The sequence below is a fragment of the Portunus trituberculatus genome, chromosome 4 (assembly GCF_017591435.1).
Source record: "Portunus trituberculatus isolate SZX2019 chromosome 4, ASM1759143v1, whole genome shotgun sequence".
NCBI classification, from domain to species: Eukaryota; Metazoa; Arthropoda; class Malacostraca; order Decapoda; family Portunidae; genus Portunus; species Portunus trituberculatus.
Window position 1 is genome coordinate 7,490,144 of NC_059258.1, and position 25,337 is coordinate 7,515,480.

Sequence of the window (25,337 nt, forward strand, 5' to 3'; positions counted from 1 at the left end):
GGGAATATTTATACAAAGATAACATGACAAACCAGTTACAGCATGGCTTCACGAAAGGAAAGTCTTACCTTAAGAACATGTTAATTTCTGAACGAGGCGGTAGAATGGAAGCAGTTGTGACATCTTATACTAAGTCTTGTACTAGGTGAACAGTTCCACAAAATGCTCCATCATTGGCCTTTGAGAAAGATTTGGGCGCACGGGATACATGGGAGATGTTAGGCTGGATAATGTTGTGGTAAGGCGACTGACGACGGAAAATTGTAATATAAAGACCAAAATCAGAATGAGATGAAACTTTGTTGGTGTGTCACAGAGATCATTTTTAGGGCCATGTTGTTTTTAATATACAATATTAATGATTTTGCTATCAGGTTACTAGTAATGTTATTGAATTTGTGGGTGATACGGAAATGTATAGGAAGTTAATTATGTCATATTCAGATGGTATCACTACACAGAAAGGTTTGGACAAGATGAAGGAATGAATAGACGGAAGGCAAGATGAATACTTCCTAATACTGTATTCCTCGTGATCACTGACTCCATCATTTTACCTACATTATTCCTTCTGTTTATCTTCTTCCTTTTCCTCCACCTGTTATTTTTTCTTCTTTTCTTCTTCATTTTCTTCTACTTCTTCCATAATATTGACAAATATAAAGTACTTAGCGTAGGTGGAAGAGACCCTTACAGCAGATGGACAATGCATAAACAATGAAGCTGTAGTAAATTCAGGGAATAGAAACAGAAAATCAGGAGTTACAGTTAGCTTTGATATGCGTCTACACAAAATGCATAAAGACCTGAAATAAGGCAAATTGGGTGTTAGGATCAATTTTTAGAGGTGCTAAAACAGAGATCGCAAATCAATATCAAAGTTATATCAGGTGCTCTTCAGACCTCATCCAGACTGCTGTGCACTGTTGGTCCCCATAGTATATAGGTCTCTTAGAATCAACGTAAGGGAGAATGACTTACATGGTACAAGGAGTAAGAGATATTCAGTCCGGAACGAGACTAAGTTTCTAAAATTACATTCTTTATACTCTAAGAGATATACAGTAAGTTAATAGGGGGACCTGATAGTACTCTTCAAGGACAGCATCGAACCTGGACCATTGGTTTTTGTAATTCCATTTTTTTTTTTTTGTCTCATCCGGTACTTGAGTCCCTAAATTATCGTTCTGAAATGTTTATTTGCAATAATCAAGTGTCATTTCTCCCAGGAAACCATTTTTAAATGCCCCGCACTCTTGCGTCATCGCCTGAGTCACGCGGAAAAAAAATTATGTATCATACATTGCTTATTTCAACGTATAAGATTTTATGTGAATATTCTTCTCTAGATAAATTTCACTCTCTGGCATTCTTGCCATCAGCAGAGTGGTGGAACTGAGTCACACCCACTCACCGAGGCTAGTGTGTGGCTGGACATAGAGGAGGATGGATGGATGGATTTAAATGTAGGCGCTGCAACAGCAGAGGTCATATGGTGCTGCAGCAAAATTGTTAATGAAGATCAAAAGGGGTTAAAAGAGAATTTATAAAATAACTAGAAGCAGGTAAAAACGATAAAATTAAAGGTAACTAAAAAACAAAAAAACTACAATAAAATTAAATAAAACATTAAAATACATATATTAAAATAAAATAAAATCCACAGCTTTGGGAGAAGGCCAGCTTCTCCCCAAAAAAATTAAAAACGTCATGACCTTGGGCCAGGCACGCTGGTCCAAGGACCTTTGATATATAATAGACACCGGTATCTCTACCGCGACAGCGGTAGAGGTAGCGGTGTCGTAGATCAGTCAGACTGGGGCACTCGACAACGAGGTGCCTAACTGTAAGTGGCATCAGGCAGTCATCACAGTAAGGTTGAGGGTCCCTGGTCAGGAGGTACCTTTGTGTAAGGTACGTGTGACCTATACTCAGTCGCGCCAATAAAGTCTGTGCACGGCGATCCCGGACATGGGTGTATGTATGTCCAGTGAGGGATCGAGGAAGTAGTGATCTCTCCCATTTTCGAGGTTGCGACCCCCGTTAGCCATCTCCTCTGCCAAATTGCTGCAACTGCCTCACGAATTAGAGGAAATACATCTCGAAACGGAAGAGGGCAGGAAATGGAGCGCGACTTGCTGCCTATTTAGCGAGGCGATCTGCGTGTTCATTTTTGGAACACCTACGTGACCAGGGACCCAACAGAACCCAACACGATATCCTCGTTGGGTAAGAAGATATAGCCACTCCAGGGCTGATAAAACCAAAGGGTTAAAGGATATAGTGCAAGAGAGAGAAGTAAGAGCACTGCGACAGTCACTAAAAATTGTAAAAGACGAAACCGGGAGAGTAAAAATTATTTGTAAAGCTAGGACTATGGCAGACAGCTCCGCAGTAAAGACGGATGCCACTGAAGGAAGGCTGCCACACCGATAAAAAGGGAAAACCACACTAAACCCAACGCCTGCGTCTGATTTGGAACCACCAGTAAAAACAGGGATATCATCAGAATGGATAAAAAGTGTTCTAAAACCGTGTGTGGGACAGAGCTGGCAGAAAATCCTTCTTGCCATCCATGGCAGGAGGGCATAATGAGATAACAGGAAGCTGCCAATAACCAACTCGTGGGAGATGGAAAGAGTACACAGGAGTGGGATCGATAGATAAATCCGCCATGAGATTTGCAACTCAATGGCCAAAAGGTTTAGGGAGACCAGGTCGAGTGACATACACCTGCGAACGAGAGTCCCGCAATATTGACAGACAAGGGACAGAATTAGGAAGACGGTGGGTGCGAAACCAACATCGGAGCATCGAAGATTGGCGCCGGAGGTCGAGCGGCCAGAAACCAAGATCCACTAGAAGGCTAGGTATTGGAGATGTCCGAAATGCACCAGTAGCCAAGCGGACCCCAGCATGATACACGGAGTCAAGCACGCGTAGCCGTGCATCCGTTGTGGATGAGTAGATCTCACAGCCGTATTCCTTTTGCTGAGATCTCCATTTTAGGGGATTTCAATGTTCACCACCAGCTTTAGCTTTTTCATCTTCTTTCACTGACCAACCTGGTGAACAAACCTTCAACTTTGCTATCCTTCATGACCTAGAGCAGCTAGTGCAGTTCCCTACCCGTATTCCTGACCGCCTTGGAGACACGCCCAACATTCTTGATCTTTTCCTAACCTCCAACCCTTCTGCTTACTCTGTTAAACTTTCCTCTCCGTTGGGCTCCTCCGACCACAATCTAATTTCCGTTACCTGTTCTATCACTCCAGTGCAGCCTCAGGACCCGCCTAAGCGGAGGTGCTTCTGGCATTTTAACTCTGCTAAGTGGGAGGAACTAAGGCAGTACTATTCTGATTTCCTTGGGATGATTATTGTTTTCATGTCAGAGATCCTTCTCTTGTGCCGAGCGCATAACAGAGGTGATTATCTCTGGCATGGAGCTATACATTCCTCATACTTTCTCTAACCCTAAAGCTAAAAAGCCTTGGTTTAACTCTGCTTGTTCTCGTGCTGTCAATGATAGAGAGGCGGCTCACAAACGGTTCCGTAGCCATCCAACTGCTGAAACTCATGCCCTATATATTTCTGCCCGTAATCATGCCAAATCTATTCTCCAACTTACTAAAAACTCTTTCATCAATAGAAAATGTCAAAGTCTTTCCAATTCTAACTCCTCTCGAGATTTCTGGCATCTAGCCAATAATATCTCTAACAACTTTACTTCTTCGTCTTTCCCTCCTTTACTTCATCCAGATGGCTCTACAGCTGTCTCTTCTTTTCTAAAGCTGAACTCTTCGCTCAAACCTTTGCTACCAACTCAACTTTGGATGATTCTGGGCATATTCCTCCTACTCCTCCACCCTCTGACTACTTCATCCCTAAAATTAAAATTCTTTATAAAGACGTTTTCCTGGCCCTCTCTGGCCTTGATTCTCGGAAGGCTTACGGTCCGGATGGAGTCCCTCCTGTTGTTCTCAAAACTGTGCTTCCGAACTCGCTCACTGCCTGGTCAAACTCTTTCATCTGTGTCTCTACTTCTATTTATCCTTCTTGCTGGAAGTTTGCTCACATTCAACCTGTCCCTAAAAAGGTGACCACTCCAATCCTTCTAACTACCGCCCTATAGCTTTGATTTCCTGCCTTTCTAAAGCCTTTGAGTCTATCCTTAATAGGAAGATAATGAGGCATCTATCAGCTCACAACCTTCTCTCTGATTGCCAGTATGGTTTCCGTAAAGGCAGATCTACTGGTGATCTTCTTACTTTCCTAACTGAATCTTGGTCATCCTCTTTAGGGACTTCGGTGAAACCTTTGCTGTCGGCCTTGACATATCGAAAGCCTTCGATAGAGTCTGGCACAAATCTTTAATTTCTAAACTACCCTCCTACGGATTCTATCCTTCTCTGTACCTTCATCTCCAGTTTCCTTTCCGATCGTTCTATTGCTGCTGTAGTAGACGGTCACTGTTCTTCCCTAAAACTATCAACAGTGGTGTTCCACAGGGTTCTGTCCTATCACCCACTCTCTTTCTATTATTCATCAATGATCTCCTAAATCTGACTCAATGCCCTATCCACTCCTATGCTGATGATACCACCTTGCATTATTCAACAGCGTTCAACAGACGCCCAACCCAACAACAATTAAATGACTCAAGGCGAGATGCTATAGGACGCCTAACTTCTGATCTTTCACTTGTTTCTGATTGGGGCAGAGAAAACCTGGTTTTGTTCAATGCCTCAAAACTCAATTTCTACAACTATCTACTCGACATAACCTTCCAGACAACTATCCTCTCTTCTTCAATAACACTCAACTTCCCCTCTCCTCTACATTAAACACACTCGGTCTATCCTTCACTAAAAATCTAAACTGGAAATTTCACATCTCTACTCTTGCTAAATCAGCTTCCAAGAAGTTAGGTGTCCTGTGGCGTCTTCGTCCATTTTTCTCTCCCTCCCAGCTGCTTGCTCTGTACAAGGGCCTTATCCGCCCGTGTATGGAGTATGGCTCTCATGTCTGGGGGGGATCCACACACACAGCTTTACTAAACAAGGTGGAATCTAAAGCTTTTCGTCTTATCAACTCTTCTCCTCTAACTGACTGTCTTGATTCTTTAAGTCACCGCCGCAATGTTGCATCTTTATCTGTCTTCTACCGCTGTTTTCATGCTGTCTGCTCTTCTGAACTTGCTAACTGCATGCCTTCCCCTCCTGCGGCCTCGCTGCACAAGACTCTCTACTTCTTCTCATCCCTATTCTGTCCATCTTCCTAATGCAAGAGTTAACCAGTATCTTCACTCCTTCATTCCCTACACTGGTAAACTCTGGAACTCTCTACCTGTGTCTGTATTTCCACCTGCCTATGACTTAAACTCTTTCAAAAGAGGAGTGTCAAGACACCTCTTACGTTAACTGGACCCTCCTTTTAGATTTTTTGTTTTTCTTTCTCTACTTTCCTCTTAACAGGGCCTGGCAACCAGCGGGATTTTTTTTTTTGTTTTGTTTTCCCTTGGCCAGTGCCCTTGTAATGTAAAAAAAAAAAAAAAAAAAAATTCCAGCTTTGGAAGTATAAGTGTACGGTGCAGAAGCAGCAAAGTGTCCCTGTCCGCACCCCAAGAGGTGTGACTTAAAACCCGAAGGGATAGTGCCGTCCTGCAAGACGCTTTAAGAGAACGGAAATGGGGAACCCAAGAAAGACGGTTGTCAAACAATAGGCCAAGATATCGAGTGGCCTCCACACATGAGATGCGTCTATTGGCTAAATATAAATCGGGATCTGGATGAACGCCACGATTACGACAAAAATGCATGGACACGGTCTTTGAGGTGGAGAAACGAAAACTATTTATGTTGGCCCAACTGGACACCCGATTGATTGCCAGTTGGGGCTTTCGCTCAATCCATGACATCCTAGCAGCACCAAAAGAAATACATAAATCACCAACATATAAGGAGCTGTGAACGCCATCTGGTAAAGTATCTATAACACCATTTATGGCGACTGCAAATAGAGTAACACTAAGAATACTTCCATGTGGGACGTCATCACTTATGCCCGTATCACATGGTCACGTATACCCGCGACAGCGTGTTGCGCGACCAGTATGTTCGACGATCAGATCGCAGGAAACAAAGCACACGGCGTTGATCTTCTATCCGAGACCTTCACCACCACAACAACAACAAACCCGGGCGGAGCGCCACTGAAAACAATGGACCCAGTTGACCACGCTATCTTAGCTGTTGGACTTTATGCAATTGCACTGCAAGAGCAGAACAAACGAAAAAGGAAGGCAAGGATTTGGACGCGAAGGTGGCTAGTCCAGCACTTGTGGTGGTAAACAAATCAAAACAAAATCCGATACTATCTGTAGGTAATTAATAAATATCGTATAAGTGATGGGTATGCAAATCATGAAAAATTACAGCATTATATTGATGATATGCCAAATAAATCATTATAAAAAGTAATTCAGTATTTTTGTGGAGTATGTTCATTATAGTCTTTCCACGACGGTCTTCCAGTCGCGGGAAATGGACAACGGTCTTGGATCATTCCCGATGACCTGCTGTCCTCTAAAAATCGGCGTTTTCTGCGAAGCGGTCGTCGATATTCCAGACGCGCGACACGCTGTCGCGGGTATACGTGACCGTGTGATACGGGCATTAGAGCAGTAGCCTCGGAGAGAACACTCCCCACTCGAACCCGTAAAAGACGTCTGGATAAAAACTGCTGAATAAAAATAGGAAGGTGACCACGAAGGCCAAAATTAAACAAGGACTGTAAAATGCCATGACACCAAGCCGTGTCGTAGGCCTTCTCCAGGTCAAAAAACACTGTTACATGATGGTGGTGATTAGCGAAGGCCTCACAAATAGAAGACTCTAGGGATAAAAGAGCATCAGTAGTAGACCTCATCTTTCGGAAGCCGTACTGTACCGATGACAAGTACTTCCTCTCCAAGTACCACATGAGTCTTACATTTACCATCTTTTCTAACACTTTACAAATGCAGGATGTCAAAGATATAGGACGGTAGTTCGTAGCCTGAAGATTATCTTTCCCAGGCTTCGGAAATGGGAGAACCACTGCGACAGCCCAAGAAGATGGAAAGTCACCGGTATGGCAAATCATATTATAAAGATTTAATAAAAACTTAAAAGCACTGTCAGACATGTGGGGCAAGAAGGCATAAGGAATATCATCTGGGCCAGGAAAAGAGTCATGACACTGGGACACTGGGAGGCAGAGAAGGGGATATTATAAGCCTCCCCTCCAGTGGCCGAGAGATTCTATTCTCTGGCGGTGACGTGCTCCCGGGGCTGCAGGATGCTTCCGGGAAACACTGGCAAAGTGCTCCGCGAAGAGGTCGGCGACAGTCCTAGGGTCTGCCACCGTCCGCCCACCAGACAACAAAACTGGTGTGGAAGGAGCAGAATACTTCCCAGCAATTCGGCGGACTTTGCTGAAGACATCCGTAAGAAGGGTGCGGGCGTTAATGGAAGAGACATAGGCTTTCCAAGAGGCTCTTTGTGCCTCTTTCAAAACGCGGCGGGCCCGAGCTCGGTAGCGTCGAAAAGCGTCCAGACACTGCGGGACCCCACGATGTCGCCGGAGGTGAGAGAAAGCTGCCCGTTTCTCTTTCACAGCGTTAGTGCACGCTGCGTTCCACCAAGGAACGGGACGCTTAGTAAAGCGACCGGACGTCCTAGGGATTGTCTGAAGCGCTACTGGCTGTAAAAAAAAATCGGTAAAATAGTCAACAGCCTCAGCACAAGTAGAAAAGTCAGCCAGCTGACGGATAAAAGAGCTAAGGTCTGTGAATCGAGGCCAATCTGCTAGGACTGTGGCTCAGAGTTCACAGATTCTAATAAAATCGGAAAGTGGTCGCTACCGTGTAAATCCGGTAGGACCCGCCAATTAAAATCAAGGAAAGAATTAGATGTACAAATAAAAAGATCGATAGCGGTAAAAGTCCTAGTAGGACTGTGGAAATGTGTAACATCCCCAGAATTTAAAACCTCCAATCTCTCATCCTCAATAAAAGAACCGATTAAAACCCCACAAGGATTATTAGCACCTTCATCCCACAATGGGTGACGGCCGTTCAAATCTCCCAACAAGAGGAAAGGCGGAGTTAGCTGACGCACCAGGCCGTCAAGCTCACCCCTGGAGACAGGAACCCGAGGAGAGAGATATAAACTGCAAATAGTGTAGGATCGTCCCATAAAGACCTTAACAGCAACCACCTGAAGGGGAGAGTTAAGTTGTAAGGGGACAACAGGTATATCCTGACGGACTAGAATAGCTGCGCCACCGTGGTGGCCCTGGTCAGGGAAAGGAGTGCTAAAAGAGGCACGATAGCCAGGAGGACTAGAATAAGTACTATCACCTAGCATAGTCTCTTGTAGAGCTACACAGGCTGGAGAGAACTCCGACAGTAAAGCTCGGAGTTCCCCCACCGAGGCGCGAAGGCCTCTACTTTTCCACTGTAGAAGCTTGAAGATGCAGTGGACGGGCGAGCCTTTTGAAGGGGCTGCCCGTGACTCGCCTGACTAGAAAATAATCAACCAACGAAAAGACACCGGAAGTTGAGATGTGCCGTGTGAGTGATGATGGAAGTACCATAGCAGAGCGGTCCCTGGAGGACTCACGATCATGTGCACCGGGAGAAACCTTAGATTGCTTATGCTGAGCTAAATCTATCGACTCCGGAGAGCCGCGGTGCCGTTTGGTTAGTCCCTTCAAAGGCTTAGGCGATGCAGGGGGCAAATGGACATCCACTACATGGGTTACGTTGGTCATATCCGGATTATTCCTGTCACTTCTTAAAGATGACTCAACTGAGTCGTCAGACAAAAGGGCAAACCTATTAGCCAGATGAACAGGACCACCCGCCCCAACAGAGCGAGAGGTAGCAGAAGGAGTTGTCTTTGGACCGGCAGACTCAGCTGAAGAGCGTGCGGCCAATGAAGCATAGGATGTCGCACCAGTATCGGCCTTCTGGCGGTACAGGAGTTCACGGCGGGCGCTACCAAGGCTGATAAACTGAGTGTTAGCAAGCTGTAGAATGTCCTGCTCCAGGCGATACCTAGGGCATTGCCTGGAACGTACCTGGTGAGCATCACGGCAATGGAAACAATAAGCTGCAGCATTGCAATGCTCCTCAGTATGTGAGTCTAGTGCTGAGCAATTACCACATCGAGAAGCTTCCTTGCAGGAGCTTTTGCCATGACCGTAGCCGTAGCACGAGAAACATTGAAGAGGACGGGAAATAAAACGCCTCACCCTAAGATTGATAGGACCGATATTAACACGGTCAGGGAGGATGGAACCAAAAAAGGTGAGAAGGACCATGTTGGAGGAGTTCCTCATCTTAGTCACCTTTTGGATTGAGCTAGGACACATTGCTAGTATTTCCTCTTCTGGAAATTCATAAATATCTTGACTATAAACACAACCTTTGCTATAATTAAAGCTGGGATGAGCCTTAACAGTCTCAAACATGCTGTCAGAAGGGCATGGGAGATGTTGCAACATCCTCGTAATATCTTTAGTACCCCTTTACCGTCCTTCTCACCTTTTTTGGTTCCACCGTCCCTGACCGTGTTAATATCGGTCCTATCAATCTTAGGGTGAGGCGTTTTATTTCCCGTCCTCTTCAATGTTTCTCGTGCTACGGGTAAAGTCATGACAAAAGCTCCTGCAAGGAAGCTTCTCGATGTGGTACTTGCTCAGCACTAGACTCACATTCTGAGGAGCATTGCAATGTTGCAGCTTATTGTTTCCATTGCCGTGATGCTCACCAGGTACGTTCCAGGCAATGCCCTCAGGAATCGTGCCGATCTCTTTCGACAGGAACCGGGAGGCATGTATGAAATTCCCGCGCCCATTTTTGTAGTACGCCACAAACCAACGTGGAGGCGGGATCTGGCGGACTTCTGGAACTGAATTCTCTAAATAGTTTTCAAAAACATTTGGGATGTAATCCATGTCACTGTCTGAAATATTACGTGACTGGAGAAATTCAGTTTTAAAGCCAAAGCCGGCAAGGAGCAGGAATGCTACATGTTCATAAGCCAAACGGGCTTCATCACATTACATAAACGTCACATAGCAGCGGTTAGAAGGATAGTCCTTATCATAAACCAGTCGAATGCAAGACATGATAGGAAAATGATGGATTAACATTTACCATCAAAAGGGAGTCACATGCAATGTTGCATCTTTATCTGTCTTCTACCGCTGTTTTCATGCTGTCTGCTCTTCTGAACTTGCTAACTGCATGCCTTCCCCCCTCCTGCGGCCTCGCTGCACAAGACTCTCTACTTCTTCTCATCCCTATTCTGTCCATCTTCCTAATGCAAGAGTTAACCAGTATCTTCACTCCTTCATTCCCTACACTGGTAAACTCTGGAACTCTCTACCTGTGTCTGTATTTCCACCTGCCTATGACTTAAACTCTTTCAAAAGAGGAGTGTCAAGACACCTCTTACGTTAACTGGACCCTCCTTTAGATTTTTTGTTTTTCTCTTTCTACTTTCCTCTTAACAGGGCCTGGCAACCAGCGGGATTTTTTTTTTCCAACACTTTGTTTTCCTTGGCCAGTGCCCTTGTAATGTAAAAAAAAAAAAAAAAAATGCAGCAGAAATGCGTCCGTCAGAAGAACTCCCCGAACAGGAGACTGCTGTGGGAGGCCCTTGTGGAGGGGAATCCTCCTTCCTACTCAGACCTGAAGAAGACGTCTCGTGGGCAAGGTCAGCCACCTCACGAGAACCTGAAAGTTTTTTGTTTAACCATATGTATAAAGTTACACAAAAAATTAGCTCCAGGGGCAAGGGAAACTACCTACTGGGACTACAATGGGAGCGAGCGCTGGCTGCTGTGGACGGGGTACCTCGTCCCCATGCGGACCAGTCGTTTTAAAAAAAGGCCCCACATGATACGAATGTTTGTCCACGACACAGCTGAGACTCCCCTCCCAAAGCATCCCAGCCTGGACACCCAACCATCCAGCACAGGACGGCCCCTATTGGGCGATCCCTCCAGCGGGTGGCTCCGCTGGTCCACTGGCAGCCTACGTAGGAACCATTTAGTCTGGCCCCTCACTGGCGACCTCACTAGCATGGGTAGCCCTCTCCTCCTCGAAAGGGCAGAGCAGGGGCCTAAGCCCCCTCTAGCCTAGCTCGCCATATCACAGGGGCACGCAAGCCCCCCCACCACGACAAGGTGGTTCCCATCTGGGGGGGACATAGAGGAGGAGGGATATTACGTTCGTACCTCTATAATTTTCAGAACTATCGTCCCTACAGGCATGAATTGAAGAGCAACCAAGACGATGATAAATAAGCACAGCTGTCACTGATAGCTGTGGCAACATCCATTTATAATATGCAGATATATCCGCTCCGTGCGTGCGGCAGCCCCGGTCTTGGCTCACTCCTCCCACCACGCACTCCCTCTCCCACCACACACTCCCTCTCCCACCACACCGATCTGCCTTGGTGTGGGTGTCTTCATACATGTTAGCTGTATAAACATTCGTTTCATGACTAGTTTACTTGAGACTTGAGTCTTGAGCTAGGTAATCCTTTAGAAGCGAAATATCGCTGTCCTGTGATGTACGATGAAAACTTGGTGTCTTCTACAGGCACTTCAGGGTAGGCGGTGTTATTAGTTGTCGGATGGCTGGTAGTGCTGCTTTCCGGAACTCCTGTAAGGTGCCTGCTGCGACTGCTACCTGGGGCAATTTGTTCTATATGTGTATAGTTCTAGGGAACATGCTGTACAGGTAAGGTCTACTCGTGTACTTGTGTACATGTGGTTATTTTCTTCGACAGATGTTCTTTTTATATTTCAAAGCATTTGGATGTTGACAGCCCCACTGTGGATGCGGTAGAACATCTCCGCTTGGTGGAAAGAGCGTCTGGTCTACTCGTGTACTTAGTTGCCTGTACATGTGGTTATTTTCTTTGACAGATGTTCTTTTTATATTTCAAAGCATTTGGATGTTGACAGCCCCACTGTGGATGCGGTAGAACATCTCCGCTTGGTGGAAAGAGCGTCTGGTTTGGAGTGTGACCCAGCCCAGCTCACTGATTATTTGCTTCCCTGTTATAATTGTAGACGACAAAGCAAGCGGCTTGTCGTTAAACATTTTCTATGATACCTATATTTCTTTGGGTGTGGGGGTTTCATGCACTGGAAACAAATTTTAGCTGGGGTCTTACTAGGGCTGTGTAGGGTGCCACCTTCACCTCTTTGCTACACATTCCCAGTGTCCTGGGAATAATAGTCTTTGCAGCTTTTCCTAGGACCACTTCTGTATGGATGTTCTAGTTCAGGTCTTCTGTGATGGTTACACCCTGCACTCTTTTTTCAGGGCCTTTCCATTGATAGAGAAAGTATATTCTAATGTTTTTTTTCTTTCAAGCTGATGCACAGGTGGGAACTCTTTTGGATGTTCAAGGCCTTTTCCCACTTCTCTGCCCAGCGTAAAACCCATTGGAGGTCTTCCTGTAAGAGATCTTGATCTTTTTGTGTACGGATGCAGCGATATATCACAGTGTCATCAGCAAATAGCCTCATTTTGAAGGACACCTCCTCATTTATGTCGTTTATATATAGCAAGAACAAGATTGGTCCCAGGACAGAGCCCTCTGGAACTCCTGAGAAAACGTCTGAGGGAAATTATAGTGTCTCATTCTCAGACACCTCCTGAAAGCGGCCAGACAGGAAGGCCTGTATCCATATCCCTTGGTCTGCCTTGAATGCCATAGTGATCAATCTTTGTTAGCAATTTCTGGTGGGCCACCCTATCAAAAGCCGTACTGAAGTTGAGGAAGAGAACATCGTTCTGGCATTTCTGGTTGATGCTTAGGGACCAGTCATGGATTGCTTCAATGAGTAGGGTCTCACAAGACAGTTTTTCCCGAAACCCATGTTGTTCATTAATCAGGATCTTATTTCCTGCCAGGTGTTTTGCTATGTTCTTAAGAACAATGTGTTCCATGATTTTGCAACATATGTATGTTAGTGATATTGGAAGGGTGACATTTCTTTCCTTTCTTATATATGGCAAAAACTCTGCTTCATGATATGTGTTAGCATTGGTCCGCATTCCTCAACATACTCCTTTAGCATCTTTGCTGGCATTTCATCCGGGCCACTTGATTTCTTTGCTTTGAGATTCTGTAGCTGTGTCAATACTTCATTTTCACTGATGACTAGGTCGTGGACGGGAGGGAACGGCGATGGACCTTTGTTCGTGGTAGTGGAGGCTGGGTTTTCTTGAGTAAACACAGATGAAAAATGCTTGTTTAGTACTTATTTTATTGATGCCCAACACACTTCAGCGTTTGTGGCAAACTCTTGCCTTTCTATTGCCGTAATACTATTTCTTATATCTAGGAATACTCCTCCACCCTTCCTGTGCAGTCTTTTCTTTAGACAATATCAGAGAATATTGAGTATGTAGGTATACTTTCATCTAGTTTGGATTCACACCCAAATATAATGTCTGGGTTATATTTAACCTTTGCTTGAGACTCAATCTTGCTGTTGGTGCCTTTCAGACCATTACAGTTTCTTTGCCTTGCTAGCAATTTGTTGACTCTTGTTCAAACCTTGGCTTGGGAGTGTTTCTGTATTGTGATGGGGCATTCTGAGATATTTGTGTGGTGTGTGGATGTTATTGCTGTTGCATTTTCCAAGAGGGTTGATTTGGTCCCTGCAGGTGGGCAGGGTGGATGGGATGAAGTAATTGTTGTCTTTGTTGTTGTTGTGGTGGGTAGTGTATTAGTTGTTGTTGAAGGGTCTGTTGGGCTAGGGTCTGGTGGTGAGGACGTGATTGGTGTTGGTGGGCAATGTGTTCTCGGTGATGTTGTTGGATATTGTGGTGTTGTTTAGATTGATGTTGATTGTGTTGGGTTATGTGGTGCAGAATTTTGTCTATTTGTTGTTGGAAGTGGTCTAGTCTTTAGTTTAGCCTTTCTGGGTGGTTTGTATTGGAGTGTCATATTGGTCAGGTGACATCATGATTGGGCAATTTGGTTCAGGGCTGTGTTGTTGTCGTAGTGTACTTTTTTTTCGTAATGTGCCCTGTAAGTGTGAGCAGCTGCATTTGACTTTTTCACATTTTCCCTCTTGAATAGACTGGGGGCATATCTTTGGGTAGTAGTGAGAACATTTCCTTCCGAGTGAACATCCCTTTTCTCCCCATGGGTCACATTTCAGTAGCTTAGGGCAAGGTTTGGGATGGGAGAATCGACAGTTTTTACTACTTACATGGTGGCGACATCTGTTCATACAGTAATACCTGCAGATAGGCAGGGATGATTTATTTGTGCTTGTTTTCCCAGCCACTTGCCCAAGAGGAATGTGTTGTTTTTGGCCTTCCTGTGAGACACCACTTGTGGTGTCTGATGTTTCCTCTGAGGGATATTTAGGCGTGGAGGGAAGCTGGCTGAAGTTTGCGTCCTCTGGGGGTGTTACCCAGGTCTACGTCCCTAGTACTAGTTTCTACATTTGTATCACCTATATTCCATTTGTGATTTCTGTGAACTCATTATCACCAATGTCGGTACTGGCTTATAGGTCACATGCCTGATGTGGGGTCTGTTCCTTTCTCATTTTGTCCATCACCTCACTCACTCTTTTTACCCACTCGGGGTCAGCATATTTTCATATAGGTGCACTTTTCACATTTGTATCTGCGGTTTGTGCAAGCGAGGCATAACAGATAAAGTGGAATTTCGTGTTTGATCACTATTTTGTGTCTATATTTCACTTTCAGCACGAACCGACTTCACACTAGTCACAATATATTCTATAATAGTGTGTGGACTTTAAACATAGTGTATGTGGTTGCACAATAGGAGATAGGAGCAGTTTTAGGAGGAATAGGAAGAGAAGGAAGAACGCTACGTCCACTACACCAATCAACAGGTAGACATATTGCCATCACAACCACCCTATTATCATTATACAATAAAAAATAAAGGTTGACTACACTATTCCAAGAGATTATTTTGACACAGAGGTAAGAAGTTGAACCCAGATTAGTAATAATATCTTCACAGTGTCTTTGTCACCTCAACACATTAATCAAGTCTAAGGAGATGTCTAGACCACTCGTAATATAGCAGATTGACGTGACACTGTTGATGGCGCCTCGCGACACCCTGACTTAAGAGTGAATGATATTTTCTAGAGAAGCGAGAATCTGATGCATTACCATCTTATCATGCTCCAGAAAGTCACCATTGTATACACGATCATGTGTAAGAATGTCATGTTAATCACATAAATACAAATATCGAAAAAATTACAAAATGAGAAAAAAAAATCTTTAGGAGGGAATATCTCAAAACTTACGTTTTTACACTTCAAATATTTCTCTAAATGGGTATAAACTTTGATCCCCTTTTGTATCATTTTAAAGAACAACTCAAATGCGATTTTTTCTTGGAATTAGATTTTTTATAATGTCAACAGAAAACGAGACACAAAAAAGAGAATTTTTTTTAAATAAAGATTTTCCATCGAAATTTAAAAAATTGAAAACTATTTCCATCAAAAGTTGCGTATTGATGTAAAGTTTTTGTGCTAGTTTTTTAAAGCAATAATCGAAAAAAATGAATTTTGTGAAATTAAAAAACGAAAAAAATGCATTTTTTAATCTCCGAAACCATTCACCCAAACGTAATGAAATTTAAGGATTGACTTACATGTACACCCACAAACAACATACTAAAATTTCAAGCCAATTGGACTTACCGCAAGTGAGATATGACCCGTTATAGATATTTTCCACGTCCCCCTCAAGTTATGTATTGACATATGCAAAACTCAGTCATCATAACATAAGATATATTGGCTTTCAGCTTAAAAAATTCAAGTTCAGGATTTTGATAATAAAAAAATTCACAAGTCGATTGGTAAATGAATGGAACTAACTGACACTCTAATGCCTCACAGCTTCCTGCAGTCTCATATCTTTTTTTTTTTTCACGTTCTCAAATTCTTATGTGGGAAAAGTTGAGATGTAGAAATTAGTGTTGGAAAATAAGAGAAAAAAGAGAAAATTGCAAAGTAAATCTTTTTTTCATAATATTTCTTAGATATACATAAATTTCATCTTTCTTTACTGTATACATAATTTATGACCAGGGTGAGTGATGAGAGGAGAAAAATTCATTAACCAACAGGCTTGCACTCGCATAACAAATAATTTGATTTCTCTCTCTCTCTCTCTCTCTCTCTCTCTCTCTCTCTCTCTCTCTCTCTCTCTCTCTCTCTCTCTCTCTCTCTAAAGAAAGTAAAACAAAAACATGGTGAAGTAATTAAACATCAGCTCTCTTTCCTGTGAGGAAGGAAAATTAAATAGAAACCCATTCTTTATCCCTTTTTCACTTTTTGTTTCTCTCGTCTAAAGTAGAGCGAAGATAAATTGCTTTAAAAAAAAATGTGTTCCTCTGTAATCACAAAAACTCTTGAGAACTTGGATTAAGAGGGAGATCATAACAAAATACTAATTCATTGGCAACACTCAACGTCGACGGAGGTCTCATGATGTATACTATAGGTGGGTGCTCATAGAGCCCTGTAGATCAGTATCTGCATGTGGTGATGAAGCTGTCGGTATCACGGGGCTTGAAGTAAAGTCCAGGAGACAGTCAACACTTGTAATGTTCTTTACACCGGTTACAAGGATCAAAACAATCCTTGATAACTCTAGCGTGTCCTCTCCACGGTCAGGGTTCAGCCCTTCTGAGGATTGTGGACAAGACTGTTGCTGCCATATGTATGAAAGTGTAGAGTATGTGCTTTAGTATAATGTCAGGTGTTTTCCTACTTTACTATCTAAGTAATATTCCTGCGCCTCACTTCCCACACCAGGCTTATAGCAAAGACTTGAACTGATCCAGCGACTGCCGTCTTGTTGATCACGTAGGGTCCTAGAACGTGCCGCCGTGGTACAGTGGAACCATGCGTGCTTTGGGGTCTGAGGGTCTCCAAGCGCACGGGTTCGAATCCTGTCCACGGTCCGAGTGTAGGTTGGGCTTCCTCACTCGGGGCAACGGTTTCCTAGCGGATGGGCTTTGAGATAGGTGGCACCCGAAAAAGTATCCCCTTTAGCCCATGGTATAGATAAAAAGTGGTGTTAGGTCTGGGGTTCTGCTATGACAAGAAAGGTCTTTCCAGCTACGATGAAAAGTCAGCAGATACAGATTCCAAAGGAACGGACGGTCGATCATCATTGTGGTATTCCTCTTGTTATTGGCTTGGGAGCAGTGTCTGGCAGGCGTCACAGGAAGTCACAACAATCTTGATGAAGGAGTTTATGCCCGGCTAGAATACTGTCTGTTTAGCACGGAGCCTGGTAACTTTGAATCTCCGGTGGATGTTATGCAAGCACGTGAGCACTGTCTTGCGGAGCGCTGCAGGTACAACAGCTCATGGGCTTCAAGCTAAGAATGAGGGGGTTTACCATAATCAAAATCTCAACAATATTTGAGAAATAATTTATGGAGCAGTTGCTTCCAATTATTTTACAAAATTCGGTAACCGTAATGGACAACGCTTCCTATTATTCGGTGAAGCTTAAAAGAAGACCTACAACTTCATGGAAAAAAATGGACCTGCTGGATTGGTTAATAAAGAGGGAGTGCAGTCCAAAGATGAAACATCAAAGGCACAGCTGCAAGAGCTTGCTAACGAAGGGATATCACCACGATATATATATGTGATAAATAAGATTGTAGTTGCAGTGCATCAGGTTTTGAGATTACCACCATATCACTGCCAGTATAACCCAAATGAGCTCATTTGAGCTCAAGTGAAAACCTCTATAGGCAATTAGAACACGGTTAAAATGACTAACCTTAAACTAAAATGTCTCATAACACCACAAACTTATATGAAAGCAGTTCGACACGCTGAAAATATACAGGATGAAAATGACCAATGAGACATAGCAGACGAAAATTTTGTCGAGTCATTTGTAATCTAACATAACAGACTGTTCTGATGAGGAAGATGACGAGTAAACAATAAAGATGATTATGCCTACAGGGAATACCTCAAAAAATATGCGCTTAGACTTCTACCTCATACAGATGGTGTGGAAAAAGGTCGAAAATGAATACTAAGTAAACAGTATATATATATATATATATATATATATATATATATATATATATATATATATATATATATATATATATATATATATATATATATATATACAGACAACCCCCGCTTAACGAAGGTTCACACAACGAAATTTCGCTACAATGAAGGTTTCATTTACTACCATCTGCTCGTTTAACGAACACCAAACTCGCTTTAATGAAATTTTATCTAGGTAATTTTTTCCAAGTTTGAAAGCTCCGCTGTATCATGCAAGTCGACAGGCTTTTGAATACACCAGCGCCTCTCATGGACAAAACGCGCACCACTCACTCCCCTAGTTCAAAACAATAACAGCGTCAGCAGCACCTCGTCTTCCCTTGCTCTACATGCCACCAAAACGCCTTGCAACGCCGCCTAGCGTTGCTAAGAAGACCAGGAAGTCTCTTACTCTCAAAATGAAGCTGGATATTATTCACAGACACGAGAGAGACGAGAAAACTATTAGCATTCCTTGCCACCATCTTGACTCCATCTACAGTCTACCATTTTCAAGTCAGCAGACTCTATCAAGAAGGCTGGTGAGATCATATCTTCCTTGCTAAAAGAACCACCTGAACTCGTGACTCTGCAATGGATAAAATGAAAAGCCTTGTGGAAATGTGGTATATAAGTTTTGTATACGGTACAATGATGCGCCCTTTGTTTACATTCCACAGGTTGCCAGCCAGCATATTTCCTACTCCACTCTCCCTCCCTTCATAAATTTAAGATCATCAACATTATAAAATTAATTACATACATACATTAGTGTACATTATAATGACTTAGTCTTAAATTAAACTGCTTAAATGTTTAACTTCATAATTTTTACTTTCATTAAACTTTTTACTGTACTGTGATACATTCTCACTTTGTTTACTCTCAATGGAACCTCAAGTCAGGGGTTAAACTTATGATTGGTTCGCTTAACAAAAATTTGCTTAACGAAGGATTTTTCAGGAACGTAGCCGCTTCGTTAAGCAGTGGTTGCCTGTATATATATATATATATATATATATATATATATATATATATATATATATATATATATATATATATATATATATATATATATATATATATATATATATATATATATATATATATATATATATATATATATATATATATAGATAGAGAGAGAGAGAGAGAGAGAGAGAGAGAGAGAGAGAGAGAGAGAGAGAGAGAGAGAGAGAGAGAGAGAGAGAGAGAGAGAGAGAGAGAGAGAGTGGCTTGCGAGTAGGCAGGTAAGAATTTTAATCCGATAATTGGCGATCGAACTGGCAGAGCCGCATTCATAGTAATTCTGGAATGTGCTACACCTTGAACGGACTTCATAAATGAAACAGACTATAGCAAAAGGGGAACTAGGACAGAAGCTTTGTTTCTCCTGGTTTCTGGGGGATTCTGGTATTCCTGATAGTGTCAGAGACCCTACCCTGCACCAGAAAAAAACATCACCACACCGCACTAGACACTAACACTGCATAGGAAACACGGTATCACTGTACTATGACAAGGGCACGTAACACACAACAAAACTGTAGTTTGGAGACCTCAAGAGAGACAAAAACACATTAGAGAAGCGTCTGTCCACAAGCCGGTAAAGCGTCCCACACAGCACAATGTGAGGCGACCGCACCACGAATCACCGTGACTTGCATTAGATAAAAAAAAAATTTTAAATAAATAAAAACTGAAATTATCGTGTAAAAAAAAATCATGGAGTCGTGAAACATCCAGTGATAGTCCACGTTCATTTTCCTGATTAATCCTGAAAAATAGTGCCCTTCTTATCTTTTCGCGATTCATCGAAAAATAAACGTTACGCACCTATCGTATCGCTATCGGTGTACGTTCCTGTGATTGTCGTGTGTCATTAATTATATTCGTTTAATGGTCGACGTATTCGTGGCTGCCCAAATCTGTACGACAATCCAGATGATAGCACGATAACTGACCGAAACAAGAACGATGATGGAACGATAACATATCAAACCTACCACAACAATAACACGATATACCGTGGCCAATCACAATTGTAAAATTATGTCTTGGATAATAATAACACGATAAACACGGTAATAAGTTGATGAAGATTTCGCAGGCCTTCCCTGTGGTCATAAAGCTCAGTGTAATGGCCAAATATAGCCCTGATTCCAGTGCCCTCCTCCAATTTGTGTCCTGTCAAGTTATTCGAAGTGTAATTCGCTGCAATATTTCGTTGAATATACCATTGTTGACCAACAGGTAGTATCTGTAGGAATCAGAGCCATGTTCTTGGAGGTGTGGCAGAAGTTGGTGGTAGTGGCCATACTGTTCCCCTTTTCGCAATGCATGATCTAACAAACCACTAACGGGTCTTTTTCCCTCGCTTATTCTTTTCTTGCTGGTCAGTGTTGAGCAGGTGGATTAAATTTAGTTGAATCTTGAGGTTGCTGGTCTGCAGACTATTCATTTTATGTTCATCCATGTTGTACTCATCGGTGTCCTGCTGGGGAGACGTGGGAAGGGCCATGTGGCCAGGCGTGTTCTGCAGGTAGTGGGGTGGGAAAGACGTGGGAAGAGCTATGTTGCACGGAATGCGATGCTGCGACGTCGGTGGATGCTGCTGTAGAACTGTGAATGGCAGGTGTGGGCCCACAATTTAAGTACAGGCGTGAATTCCAGAAAAAAAAAATGGTCGTGTCACGCTCGTGTATGTCAGGCGGCATTCGTGTGATTCGTTCAGTTGTCGTCTTGTAGTTGCCTGTTGTCGTCGAACATCGTACTGTTATTGATGTGCCTTCGAGTAACATCTCATCTTTGTACTATGGGTCATGTGACCATCTTGCTAGTGTGGTACAGTAATTGTGAACAATGATTGATAGCAACACAGTATAGCGTTAGTAATATCGTGTGCCCATCTCACAGCTGTCGTGTGACTGTCTGGGGGCTGTCGTAAGCCGTGAGATTTGTCGATAATCGTGTATAAGTGCAAGCCCTGCTCAATTGTGCTGTGTGGGATACGGGTTTAACTCCCTGCGCCTATAGATCCGCGTGTATTGATGAGGCTGTCGGTATCACAGGACTTGAAGTAGAGTCCAGGAGACAGTCAACACTTATATTGTTCTTTGCACCGGCTACAAGGGAAGATAACAGTCTTTGCTAACTCTGTGTGTATTCTCTCCTCGGTCTGGATGCAACCCTTCTGAAGATTGTCAGTAAGATTGTGCCTGCCAGATGTTTGAGAGTGTAGAGTATGTGTATTAGTATAGTGTGAGATGTTTTCTTATTTTACTATCTAAGTAACGTTCCTACATATACGTCGTCAAGAGTTGCTTTGTATAGGTCAACTGTCCTGTTTTCTTATTCTCTCCAACTTACGTTTTCCATGTTGTAATAACAAAACAGTCTACATATACGTTAATATATTAAACATTAACGTACATATGAACACACTACATACTTTGAGATGCTCAGGTAGGCAAATAAAAGGATATAACAAGACAAGCATTTAGAGATTTCTACTGCTTACTCTGTACAAGGGCCTTTTCCGCCCCTGTATGGAGTACACTTCACACAGTTTTATTAGATAGGGTGGAATCAAAAGCTTTTCGTCTCATCAACTCCCTCTCTGATTGACTGTCTTCAGCCTCTTCTCACCGCCGGAATGTTGCATCTCGTTCTATCTTTTATCGGTATTTTCATGGTAACTGCTCTATTGACCTTGCTAACTGCATGCCTCCCCTCCTCCTGCAACCTCGCTGCACAAGGCTTTCTTCTTCCTCTCATCCTTATTCTGTCGAACTCTCTAACGCAAGAGTTAACCAGTACTCTCGATCATTCATATCTTTCACTAGTAAACTCTGGAACTCCCTGCCTGCTTCTGTATTTCCGTCTTCCTACGACTTAACTTCTTTTAAGAGGAAGGTTTGAAGACATTTGCTCTCTTATTTTGGCTATCCCTTCTTATCTTTTAGAGAACCAGTACTCAAGTGGGGCTTTTTTTTTACACTGTGTTGCCCTTAGCTGGCCTTCTCTCCTACATAAAAAAAAGAGATGCTCAGATAGTCAGATAATACTAAATAACGACAATTAACCGTTAGATTATTGTTAATTGTACGTACACTACACAATAGAAAAATCCTTAATTTTGTAGGTAATATATAGATTATCTACTCTTCATATTTAACTTTTTTAACTTCAACCTCTTCCTCTAATTATCAAAAACTACTTTTAAATCCAACTTTTTCATCTCTCAATCTCTTTTAATTCTCAACCATTTTCTCTTGAATTGCACTCTTCCCTTCAAAATATTTCCATTTAACTCAATTTATTCCTTTAACTTGTTAAATCACATTCTTTGTCAAATATGCCTTTAATAATCAGAAATTTCTCTCTCTCTCTCTCTCTCTCTCTCTCTCTCTCTCTCTCTCTCTCTCTCTCTCTCTCTCTCTCTCTCTCTCTCTCTCTCTCTCGCTTTCTTTTTACCTCTGAAATTCTCCTTTTCAAATTTCAAATTCTCCCTCTCAATTTAAATTCTTTCTTCAATAATTTTTAGCCCCAGTCTTCTATATGAGTTTTCAAATCAGATATTCTGTACTCTAACTGAAACACATCAATTTATATCAGTCTGTCTTGGAATTTTACAGTAGAAGTATTTACGCAATTAATCAGGCTTAAATTTAAGTACACTTCCGTGGTTGACATTTTTAAAGAAAAACTGAACATCTTTTCACTATTCGGTGGTATCCTTTGCTGACATTGTGCAGACATAAAAGTCCATAAACTACTCATTTTTATTTTAAACTTTACTCAAGCCTTAATGTTTATTTCTCAGAAAAAAGCGAATATCCCTCCCAGTCCCTCAGTCCCTTCCCTCTTCACACAGGCCCCTGCAGAGTACCTCACGCCCATGCCCAGCACAACACACCCGGGAGGGCTTCAGGTGGCTCACAAGAAGCTGCGTTTCACCGTGTCTCCAAAGCACTTCAGAGGCGGAAAGATGATCCTTCGCTGCACCGCCTCCATCTTGCGACTGTACACGAAGACCCAGCAACACAATGCAGAGGGATTACTCACCTATCACATCCCCATGCTGCCCTCAATCGAGAAGTCAGCAGTTCCTGGTGAGAGAGAGAGAGAGAGAGAGAGAGAGAGAGAGAGAGAGAGAGAGAGAGAGAGAGAGAGTACCGCTAAAACAATATATGAATAAGGCATACATGCATAGATGGAGAGATAGATTTATGTATGTACACACACACACACACACACACACACACACACACACACACACACACATGACAGCACAAACTACACGATCTCAGTGAAGTTTTTTAGTGGATAATGGAACGCAGCAAATTATATATATATATATATATATATATATATATATATATATATATATATATATATATATATATATATATATATATATATATATATATATATATATATATATATATATATATATATATATATATATATATATATATATATATATATATATAGTAATCAGATATCTCTCTCTCTCTCTCTCTCTCTCTCTCTCTCTCTCTCTCTCTCTCTCTCTCTCATCAACAGGGCGAGCAGGAGATGGGGGAAGGGGACGCGTGTTGGCAGTGGTTATAGGAGCCCTGGTGTTGGTAGAAGTGGTGGGTGCATCAATCTTCTCCACCCCTGCCACTTTAATCCTCCTCACCTCCACACGGTGACTCCCATGTCCGCTATCATCATCTCCGACCTGCAGGAGCATCACCAACATCACCACTGCTATCAACAACTGCTGTAATAACAAAAGGAAGAAAGGAAAACTGTGGAATACTAATGATAATGGAAGCAGCAGGTGTCGTGGTTCGTTCCTCTGCTGTAGAAATATAAGCATGTGCATTATAGAGAGATGTAGGAACACTAACAATTGGAAAACTAGCGACAACAGAGACAGCTGTGAATATAAGAAAGACAACTGTGTAGGGACAAAACTCAGAAGTAATATTGACAGTAACAATAGCACAAAAATGAAGAAGGACAAAAGCAGCAACAACAACAGTGGCAACAGGATCAGGAGCAATATCATCAACAACAATAGCAGCAACAAAAACAACAACAACGACAACAACAATAACAACAGCAACAGCAGCAACAAATTTCAAGCTAATTTTAAACCACAATTGTCCACCAGTAGATAAACCAAGAGTAGAAATCACAACACATGCTTCCTCTTACTCCTTTTCAGTCGCAGTAAGAATATCAGTAAGAAGAAACTGAGAGTCTTTTAAAATACAATTTGTACGCTTTGATGTTCTAGCCTGTAGATATTATATGTTCCTATTGTGTGTTCTTGAAATACGAATCTTTTTCAATATATCAAGATATGATGGAGAGAGAGAGAGAGAGAGAGAGAGAGAGAGAGAGAGAGAGAGAGAGAGAGAGAGAGAGAGAGAGAGTAGAGCATGAACGAGTACTGATATTAAAGGGAAAAAAAAATGCGATAATAAGGCACATACGTACATACGTACATACGTAAAAGAAAAGAAGAAAGAATGAACAATGATAGGCAGATAATGAACAGTGGAAAAAAAGTAAAAATAATTACACAAATATAAACATATGACGACGTCTAAGAAAATACTGAGGTCAAGAACATACAGTAACAGAACTAAAGGAAAAATATGTGTGTGCAAAAAGGTGTGTAAAATAGTGTATAAAATGATATTGCAATGAAAAATTGACATGGTTGAAAATAAATGGATAAACAAAAAGGGACACATTCTGAGGAAGATGGCGGATAGTGGGAAGAAGAAAAGATTGGAACTAAGTGAACTGGGTGTTAATAAAAAATAATATAACTGACTTTTTCTTTCAAATATATGAATATGAGAGAGAGAGAGAGAGAGAGAGAGAGAGAGAGAGAGAGAGAGAGAGAGATGGTGTGTCTATGTGGACAATGACTTAATTTGCTCTCGTGCCCACATTCTTGAATCTTTCAAGTTTTCAACATCTGGCAACGATTTCAATCACTAAGTAAATTTATTTGTACTGTTTACCTCTCACCTAACACCTCTGACTAAAAGAGAATTTTTTTCATTATTCATTCTGCAAAGTGGAACACATTCTAACTTTCTCCTTTCTTGGAGATCAACTTCCTTGAAAAGTTAATGTTCATCTTCGAC

At 42.2% G+C, this 25,337-nt stretch overlaps 1 protein-coding gene across 1 annotated transcript in view; it reads left to right on the top strand.

Annotated features, from left to right (window-relative positions):
• LOC123511215 overlaps nt 1–24,610 on the top strand; it is a 64,955-nt gene extending 40,345 nt beyond the window's left edge. Inside the window, exons 4-5 of the mRNA XM_045266902.1 lie at nt 23,057–23,294; nt 23,749–24,610. Of these exons, the coding sequence (XP_045122837.1) occupies nt 23,057–23,294; nt 23,749–23,879 (369 nt within the window). The 3' untranslated portion in view covers nt 23,880–24,610. The remainder of the gene's footprint in view (nt 1–23,056; nt 23,295–23,748) is intronic.
• Nucleotides 24,611–25,337: the final 727 nt, after the last annotated feature.